Raw genomic sequence first — 10062 nt, forward strand, 5'->3', positions numbered from 1 at the left:
TGTGTGTAAGTAGGAAGTGAGGGTATTGTCATGTACATAAGTGGGAAGATAAAAAAGTACTACTTTTTCCAAAAAATAACAATATTGTATTATAAGAGAACGGCGTAAAAAGAAATTGAAAAAACAAAGGTGGTACGTCATATTATTGTCAGGAGGATTTTAGAAGAATGCAATATGCTTGGAAGTGTTAGAAGATGCTTTAGGAGACTTTATTATCCAAAGCATCATGCTCTAATTAGTGGATGCATAAAGGAAAATCCAGTAGTTATTTAGAATGGCAAAATGACATAACAAGACTAGGGATATATATGTTATAGTAAGAAGAGAAAATGTGACGACTCTAGTAGTTTGGAAAACCAACATTAAGCCAAAGTCCTTTGTTAGCAACGAAAAGAGAGGAAATAGAGTACACCAAGTAAAAAGGATTGGCCGAATGTTATTTATGATTCGTGCTTGCCGCAAACACGTAATTTATATACCTTGAACGTAGCTTTACACCCATTGAGTTACCATATCGTTAACATCAAAAGTCATTAGTCATAGAGTGTACTGAACGACATACGAGTCTGGCCCAAACCGATTGCTGGATGAACCTCTACGTAAATTAGACATAACTCTTGCAGCATAAACACCCTCACCAGAATAAGGTTTAGGCACAAAACTTTCCATCTCATCATATATTGCACTATCATCATCAATCACATTCATACCTTGTTTTGTCTCTTTTGCATTAAGTTCATGTAACAACTTACGTTTCTTATGCTTACGCCACGCGGCTTGTATATAACAAGCAGCCCAAGTTCGCCACTGGCAAGAGTAAAACCTGAGTGTATGCTTCAATTCTTTACTATGAAGTTTTCTGAACTGTAAGGCTGAGAATCTCAAGTCATCTGCCTCGAGCGCGAATGCTTCAACATCGGTGATAGCCTTGACAGTGAAAGTGGAAGAGGGGAGGGTCTCTTTGTCATTGAGGGGAGGTTCGAGTGCCCAAGTAAGAAGTTGCTCGAAGCAGAATTCACCGGGGCCTACTTCAGAGGAGTTGAAGAACCCTACTCGACCACCATCTGTGGTGTAAGAATAGAGATGGCCCCGGACTATGAAGAGCATCTCGGTTATAGGTTCACCTTCGGAGACCAGAAGTGTGTATTCGGTGTAAAGTCTAGGCTTTAGTCTCTCGCATATAGTGTCTAGCAAGCGATCATCCATTTGGTTGAATAAAGGAACCTGTTGTGCCATAATTAAGCAAAATAATATAGGATCATAAGTACTAGTGTACTATTATACATATAGATCTATTAATAGATGCTAACAATTAACCAGGGACATTCTTGTATGTCTCATTAGTTACCCTCTAGGACGAAATGTGGTTACACACACGAGACACGAGGACAATTAAATTATTTGTCATCCCAGCTGATTACAAAATGATCAGATTATGTTAATTTTTGCGTGGGAAGAGAATGGGCTTACACGTCGAACCAAATCAAGGCAGAGATAGCGTTTGATTTGTCTTCGAAGATCAGGATGAAGTCCTTGCAGAAGACCTTCTTCATTAATACCTTGAGTAGCGACCCATCTATAGCGGTCATGCTTTCTTATGTTTTCCTTCAAGTCTTGAGGGAGTTGCCTATGATGCATCCATTGCTCTGTCTCATTTCTCTCGATAATCCATTTATCTAGTCGAACAGTGGTAGATAATATGTAACTCTGACAATATAACATACAAAATTAATCATAATCTTATTTTGATCTTTTACTTATACAAAATCAGTTCATGATAATACACAACCAAATAATTCTAAAGAAAACTAACTAATATTAAGGATAACATATTAGGGTACAACAAAATCATGAATCTAGTTAATTAGCTTTAATTTTCATCACAAAGGAGAGTTGCACTAGCTATATTCTCTTCAACTTACTTTCAGACTTATTAATTTTTCATGTTATATAATCAGATCAATACAGACCATATCAAACTAGGCTAGCAAGTTTCAGACCAAATCAGAAAGGTTCAGGTAAGATTATAATTAGACTTGATAATTTCTTATAAAACCTATCACCTCCACATTTATTCAGATTACAAGACCACATCAGAAAGATTCAAACTAGAGCTCATCAAATCATAGTATATTAAAATAAATTTGTCAGAAGCCACCTTTTATAATCACTTTTTTGTGAGAAACCACCTTTTAAGAAAATTTGGTTAATTAGCCACCTTTTTTGTTCTATTTTTTTGTTGGAAGCCACCACTTGCAGGAATCCGACGTTGACCTTGATTTTCCGGCGTTGACTATTAGATTTTCGCCATTTTTTTCTAGATTTTCGCCATTTCTTCCACCTAAGATGTCGGGGGATGCGAGGGAGGTGATGGGCTTAGGGTTGGGAGGGTTGGGATGGTCGTCGGGGTGTTTGCCGGCGGATTGCGGGAGGAGGGGGGTTGTTGGGGATGCGAGGGGGGAGGGGGGTTGCCGGGGATGTGAGGGGGGAGGGGGAGAAAGATAAAGGGGGAAAAAATGGCGAAAATTTGATGGTCAACGACGGAAAATCAAGGTCAACACCGGATTTCGGCAAGTGGTGGCTTCCAACAAAAAAAGAACAAAAAAGATGGCTAATTAACCAAATTTTTTTAAAAGGTGATTTCTCACAAAAAAGTGATTATAAAAGGTGGTTTCTGACAAATTTTCCGTATATTAATTATCAAGTCATACCAGAAATCCTTATTTCGAGTGAAGGGAACATAGAAACTCACTTTAACTAAGAATAATTGTTGATATATAACTACATATATAAGAAAGAATCAGCAAAAAAAAAAACTTTTGATAAGGAAAAGTTTGTTGATGCTTACTTGAAAATTTCCTATAAGGAGAGCATAATTGATAAGTCCCAAGGTTGTAACCAACATAGCAAACCAATTCTCTCCTGGGTAAATGCTTGTGATAAGATTTTGCCCTAGTGAGCTACATGTTGACCCCAATAAAAAAGTATAAATTTAACATAAAGGAGAGTATGATCTTCCTCAAGAATACGCAGTCTCAATTTAAAGAAAAGTTTTATTTACCAGAGAGTTCTAAGTCCCCACCATAGTGAATAGAAAAACTTGTGGAAAAATGGTGCTGAAGTAGCAGCAGTGTCCACTATCTCTGCATATATACCAAATTGATAATAATCTGCCCTTGGTTGACAAAGATTTGAAATGTTGCTTGATTGTATCCATGAATTTCTGTCTTGGTTATAGATCATGCTACAATCGAAGTAGCTATAGTCGCACATAATAGTACTATTCTGTTTGCACAAGCTTCGCCAGCATGCTAGTTGTCGTTGTATCGTCAGAAGATACCAGCAAGATCCTGAAACCTGTAGTGGTTAAAAACATCACTACATAATGAGTAGAGCTTATGTTACTCATTTGAGCTGTGGTACTCATGTCACACAAGGATATGTCTCCAAGTGTCTGACTTTGCTACTCGATGAAAATTTCCATGAGTGTCCATACCTATGGCCGGGAGTCAAGTATTAAACATGGGTGAAGCAAGAATATATCTAGTTAAGTATAGATAAGTTGAAGCGAACAAAGCCATAGTAAGGACTAAGGCGTCCATTGTTAATAATTTGAAAAGAGCAATACAGTGGCTTTTGATAAATATAGAAGAATTAAGATGTGCAAAAGCTGAATGGTGGATGAGCTGGTTTTTTCTAATACTTACATCACTTGCTAGTATGAAGAACAACAGATTGTAAGCAGCACCAAACCATGCTTTCCTTGACATGATACCAGTGGCTTTTGCAATATGTATGAAGAGAGGATAGGCCAAAACAAGTCTCAGGATGAACTGTCCCATTGTAATAAATTTCAGTGTAGTTTTGTAATCTGAAACCACCATGCCTCTAATTCTGGGTATGAACTCCCAGAAATACACCTGAAATTATAGAAAGTTGTTAACAATTAGACTTGGGGCATACAAACAGTATCAAGTGCTCGCATTCTATACAGCATCATCAAGTCATTGTGTTCATGACTTCAACATAATCAGGAAACTCTAGAATCCATAGTAACATGTGTGTTTGATAAACAGGGAATCATAGAGAGATTTCGCGCTTCATAGATCAGTAGCACAGTTCCTTGCAGCAGGTCAATGGCACGAATGAGCTAACTGATAACCATACTGGCAAGCTCCTGCCAAACTACCCAATGCTGAAAATAAGAATCTGATCTCAAGTATTCAGAAGAAATGCAAACAAACTTTTCTTTGTTTTACCTGAGGAAGGGGTAGAACAGCTACTATATCAACCCAAAAGCTTGATCTTAAGTACCTTAGAGCAATCTTCCAAGGGTCTAAAACTAGCTCACCTCGGCCTAATACACGAGAAGAAGGCGCTACATACGCAGTACGAAACTGGACAAATATCTTGATCAAGTAAAACAGATCAGTTACTGATCTGATCACTGTTAAATTCACTTGAAGTGGTAACTCTTTATCTATGCAGAACTCAGCCTTCACTACAGGTACCATTAAGAAAAGTGGGTCAATGAAAAGTGAAACTATACTTGCTGTTAAAAATACTTTGTTCCATCTATGTGCAAAAACTCCAGATGGATCAATTATTCCATTTCCCTTTACTGTTGCAAAATTCTTGGAGAAAAATGATCTTGTGAAAACTTCCTTTTTCTTTCTACATATCATTTTGTTTGCTTTAGTCTTTTGAGAGTTTCCTCACTTTCTTGAGCTAAATTTCTATCATCAACAGACCTGAAAATTATATACATAGCAATGTTAAGTTGAATGTCTCACGATTTGGAAATTTTAATTTAGTACAAGTACACGATCGTATTGTCATCTTAGTACAAATATAATTTTATTGTATTAGAAGTACTGACTAGTCAAATCGCTATTAGCTCAATAAAAAAAAAAGTAGAAGTTAAAAAAAGTTACAACTACACGGGAAATTATATGTATGGAAAAAAATCTTAAACTTAATATAAACAGGACTTGAATGTAAACGAAAATACAAAAAATTAGTGGTCTAACCGTGTCAACAATTTGACTGAAGACGAGCCAATTTGAGTAAGATATTTAACTTTGAGCTACTCACAGGAACAAAGATTTCACAATTGCATCAACTGAAAGATGAAGTTGTTAATTAGTGAGTTAGTGAGTGACCCCACACAAATTAACGTTGGATCATACAAATAAATGATAGCTGAATTGCTGAAACAAGAATTAACCTATGAAACTTCATGAAATAAAGAAAGCAAAATATAAGCTTAGTTAATATGATATTGTGGCTTGAAGAGCTTGGCTATACCTTAACATGACGATTAACAGAACCAATGGAAAATAGTGTATGAGGAACAAGTAAGAAATTTGGATACGTGAAAAGTAATAAATTAGATTAGATGTATTAAATGATGAGGAATTAAAAGATTCCACAACGCTCTAAAACAACAGCTAAACCACCTTTCTTGTTTTATATTGTTAGAGAATGTTATTGATGTCATTTGGTTTGTTTTCACTGCATGGTCTCTAATATTTCATACATCCAATAAAAGTAATTTATCAACGAGGTTGAATGGAGAACAATTCGAGGTGTGATAGGTGTCTAATAGTGAAATGTCAAAATGGAATCTCACAAAAATTTAATACGAAAGTTAAGTTAAAGTGGTACCAAAATAGAGTCTCTGGTATCAAAATATAACCTTAGTACTAAACTGAAATTTGGTACCAAAATATTGATCATCACCCGCCACTATAGAACTTGGCTCCCTGCATCAACAGGTTCGTATTATTTCACTATCATCAATCACGAAATCTGCTTCTGTTCACAACGAACTTATCCAAGTAAGTTCTAAAATTGCTGTTTTTTTTTTTTCAATTTATGTTGTTTAAAACTCATCCAAGGAACTCACGAAATTTATGTTTTGTTTAATCGATCAAACTTCTTCTTAGCATAAATTCTTTTGATGGAAAGAAGCAGACAATTTGAGTAAAAAAAAAAAACCTACAAAAAAAATTCATATATCAGACTCAAACAACGAAATTCAGGAGTAAATTGAGTAGAAAAAACGAAAAAAAATTCAATTTTTCTGTAAAAAAAAAGTAAATTGTTTTACCATATAGTGAGATGAATATGAAGGATTTGAAAATTTCATGGAGTTTAAACGAAAATTCTAAAATGGCCAAAGATTCGACCACCCAAAAAACCACCAAGAATCCGAAAAAAAATAGGTAACTAGAAAGCAACACCAAACCCACCATCAAAATTACGAAAACTCGCCGGAAATTCGACCAATTCGAACAAAAAAATTCAAGTTTCAAAACACCCAAATTCAAGTAACTATTGTTTTCCTTTCTTTCGCTATTTTTCGATTTACTGGGGTTATCGATTTACGCAAATTTTTGGTGGTTTAGGCGGTGGAGTGAAGTTGATGAAGGAGAGAGAGAGGGTGGAGTGAAATTATCGATTATCCAAGGTTTAAAAACAGAAGTTATAAGTTCCTTTATCTTATTAAACTTCTCATATTCCAAAAAGTTGAATACAATTTTGTAGAAAAAGACAGAGAACACAGCTTGTGCAGTTGTGCTATCTTTCATCAGCATCTACCTAACTAACAATAACTTTCGTATGTTTTTATTCATGCTTAGAATTATTCATGCATGAAAAAATTCTATCTTATATTATTTGGTAAAGTAGCAGTTATACTTCTACATTACACTGCTGCAACTTTGTGTCCCCCCTAAAAAAAAATATAGTCTACCATTTGGCAGCTAGAAGAGCAATTAAATTACTACTACCTCCGTTTCCTAAAGATCTTCTCACATATTGTTCTTACAGATACCAAGGAAAATCAAGTTGTGTGGGGGAATGGTGTGAGTAAAGTAGGAGAGAGAAAGGAGTTAAGATAAATAAACAAATAAAAAGGGTTAAAGTAGGAGAGAGAAAGAGAGTAAAATTGAATTAATAATGTAATGGTGGACCATATGATAGTGACATGAGACGGTAAATAGGGAAATTTGTTTTGCCAAATAAGGAATAAAGCAAAAAAGGGAAGATCTTTTGGAAACACCCTTAAACGAAAAGAGGGAAGATCTTTAGGAAACGGAGGGAGTATATAACTAGGTTAGTACCCGTGCGATGCACGGTTATGAATTAATTTTAATGAATTATGTTGATAAATAAAATACTATAATACTTTTTTGAAGCAAAAATATGTATTTATCTATCTTTATTTCCTCCAGTTTAGACCTATGAATATGATAAAGTGAATATCTTGTCAATGATAGAATATCTTCCATTCATATTTCACAAAGAAAAATATTCCGTCCGACTCAAAATTATTGGAACCTATCCTTTTTTAATTGTTCCAAAAATAGTTACACGTGTGGTCGTGTCTATTAAAGGAACGTTTTCCTTATCCAGCCCTAAATAAAGAATTCCCTATAATTAAAGTTATCACATATACCAAGTCCTAATTCCTAACATAAAATCATGAAACACCCTGATAGATACAACACATATTACACACAAGAGCACTTATATAACTATTGATAAAATTAGAGAAAAATATGATTTTAAATGTCAACTAAATAATATTAGTGTAAATAATATTATGATTAATACTATTATTATTATATTTTTGATAATAATTTAGATATTGTAATAATAACTTTAATATCAATAAATAATATTTATACTAAATAAAAATATACTGTTTTTTCCAAGAGGAAAAAAAATGTATTGCTTTTATTTTGGTTGATTCTTTTGTGTTGGTGGAGGGTGATTCATATATATGACAAATATGTGTTAGATAAGTTCAGTTCGGCATTAATAAGTACTCATAAGTAAAAAAAAAAAAAAAAAAAATTAGGTATGTTGAGATAAATTCATAAAAGTCTTAAGTTGAAATCAAAAGACCTTAAAAATTATCTCAATTAATTTAAATTTATTGAAACTTATCATTTATTTTCTCTTAGTACCTTAGACAGATTAGGAATTCTTCTTGAGAGAAGGTTCCCCTAATTCTCTTTCTTTTTTTCCACTTTCCAATCATTAGCTTTGTTTCTTTTCAGGCTCATCAACTTTTTATTTTGGTACTCTACATTTGTGATATATTGTCACTCTGGGTTACTACTTTCTCCTATTCTGACATTGTCTTCTCTTTTCATATTTTTTTCCCTTTTTTCTTCTATGGATTGTATAGCAATGGTGGGTTAATTTAGGATGACTATTACTAGGTTTGCTCATGTGTCAGTAACAAACTAATTACTGGTGTCGCTAATATGTAGCAAACGTCTGTTTCTGCTAGTTAAGTTTTTCTGACCACACCTTTGAGAGGCATATTTTATTAAATTATCTATCATTTGCTGCTCAGTGTCAGGTAGGTAATAGATCCAAGCACCAATATGCATGCAGTCTTACCCCAAACTAGTATGACTATATAACCAACTTGTTTCCCTTAAGTTTTTTTTTTTTGTTTCTGTTATTCTCCATAAGGTCTTTTGCTTTGTGGGTTGTGTAATTTACTCACTTATTCTGCTGGGTTGTAAATTGTAATCTTATGTGCATTTCTCGTGTTATCTTGGAGAGTGCTATGAAAGTTTGAATAGCTGAGGGGATAGAAAGGCCTGATTTTTGTTCTAAGCTCAAGATGTGTTCATGAGGGTTTATTTGTTCTTAAATTATTTTTTTCGCCAAGTCTTTTATCCTCTTAGATAGCAAATAGGATGCAAGGTCTTCATAGTCTGCATATGAAGGTATTTTGAGTTGTGGCAGGAAGGTCACATTTTTAGCTCTCCTTGGAGTTCTATTGCCGATTTTTATTGGCATAAGTATATCAAAATTGAGCTGGTTGCTTGATACAACACAAGATACCTCCTGTATCAATAATGCTTAGAGAAGTTTAACTCTTTCGAATTTTGTAGGGCGAATAGAGGGACATTATATATTTGTTATAACTAAGGTGTCAACTGTTACCTGTTGGAAATTTTAATCTTGGTACATTATTAGTAGCATACTTGTACCTTTTTCTTGTATTTCTCAAATCTTGCTATAAATAAGTTGCTTTTTATCCAGATTTTATTTGAATCTAATTGTTTTGCATAGTTTTCTTCTTTTATTTTCCTAAATTTTAGATCTTTTATGCAAGTCTGGTGGAATGTTTGTCATGCATTGAGCAACCTCTTTCTGAATGAATCACTAAGAATGCAGGGATTGTCAACATGATTTATTTCTTTTTATTTGTGTTATGCTTCTCTATTATTATCATTATCAATATTATTATTATTATTGTTGTAGGTGCCACACAATATTGCTTAAACAAATGCTTAGAAAGGTATTAAAGATTCGCGAAAACAACACAGATATAGGCCAATTTCTGGCTTCTTCAGTGAACTTGAAGGTTGGTGATAGAATTTCAATTCATCTCCAATTTTAGCATATACTCTATATATATGCAGGTCTTTATTGCTTGACGAAAAGGGATACAAGGAGGGAGGGAGAGAGAGGGAGGGAGGGAGGGAGGGGAGGAGGGGGGATGGAGGAGTGGAGGGGAAGGATGGAGGATGGGGGGGGGGGGGGGGGGAGGAGTAGAGGAGGAGGGAGTGGAGGAAGAGGAAGGAGGGGGGGAGGGAGAGGAGGGGGAGGGAGGAAGTGGGGGGGAGGAGGGAGGGAGGAGGAGTAGAGGAGGAGGGAGTGGAGGGAGAGAGGGTGGTGGGAGGAGGGAGAGGAAGGAGGGGGAGGAGGGAGATGAGGGAGGGTGGAGGGTGGGGGAGGGAGGGTGGAGGGTGGTGGGGGAGGAAGTGAGGGAGGGAGGATGAAGGGTGGGTGGAGGGAGAGGAGGGTGGTGGAGGGTGGAGGGAGAGGAGGGAAGGTGGAGGGTGGAGGAGGTTGTGGTGGTGGGAGAGGAGGGAGGAGGAGTGGAGGAAGTGGAGGGAGGGTGGTGGGAGGATGGAGGATGAAGGGTGGGAGGAGGGAGAGGAAGGAGGGTGGAGGAGGGAGAGGAGGGAGGGTGGTGGGAGGTGGAGGGAGTGGAGGGAGGGAGGGAGTGGATGAAGTGGAGGGTGG

At 35.9% G+C, this 10062-nt stretch overlaps 1 protein-coding gene across 4 annotated transcripts; it reads right to left on the reverse strand.

The window, feature by feature from the left end:
- Nucleotides 1-405: 405 nt before the first annotated feature.
- On the reverse strand, nucleotides 406-6600 carry LOC104904805 (protein CNGC15b). Of its 4 annotated transcripts, none has more exons than XM_048636589.2 (9): nucleotides 6255-6600; nucleotides 5699-5765; nucleotides 5031-5122; nucleotides 4260-4751; nucleotides 3708-3920; nucleotides 3062-3357; nucleotides 2849-2960; nucleotides 1471-1707; nucleotides 406-1224 (listed from the first exon to the last, which is right to left on the reverse strand). In XM_048636589.2, exons 4-9 carry the CDS (start codon nucleotides 4683-4685, stop codon nucleotides 538-540), a joined length of 1971 nt encoding a protein of 656 aa, XP_048492546.1. In that variant the 5' UTR covers nucleotides 4686-4751; nucleotides 5031-5122; nucleotides 5699-5765; nucleotides 6255-6600; the 3' UTR covers nucleotides 406-537. The 4 variants fall into 4 exon arrangements, with proteins under 4 accessions (XP_048492546.1, XP_048492548.1, XP_048492549.1 ...); XM_048636591.2 differs by having other exon boundaries at nucleotides 5699-5817; XM_048636592.2 differs by having other exon boundaries at nucleotides 5743-6600.
- Nucleotides 6601-10062: the final 3462 nt, after the last annotated feature.

The sequence above is a fragment of the Beta vulgaris genome, chromosome 9 (assembly GCF_026745355.1).
Source record: "Beta vulgaris subsp. vulgaris cultivar EL10 chromosome 9, EL10.2, whole genome shotgun sequence".
NCBI classification, from domain to species: domain Eukaryota; kingdom Viridiplantae; phylum Streptophyta; class Magnoliopsida; order Caryophyllales; family Amaranthaceae; genus Beta; species Beta vulgaris.

Bases quoted from the DNA above. Each gene is read 5' to 3' on its own strand.
- LOC104904805 (XM_048636589.2), bottom strand. From the start codon at position 4,685: ATGATATGTAGAAAGAAAAAGGAAGTTTTCACAAGATCATTTTTCTCC. The intron at 1,708-2,848 runs GTAAGCATCAAC...TTATATTGTCAG, and splicing joins TCCTTATAGGAAATTTTCAA to AGTTACATATTATCTACCAC. The intron at 1,225-1,470 runs GTAAGCCCATTC...ATGGCACAACAG, and splicing joins GCCTTGATTTGGTTCGACGT to GTTCCTTTATTCAACCAAAT.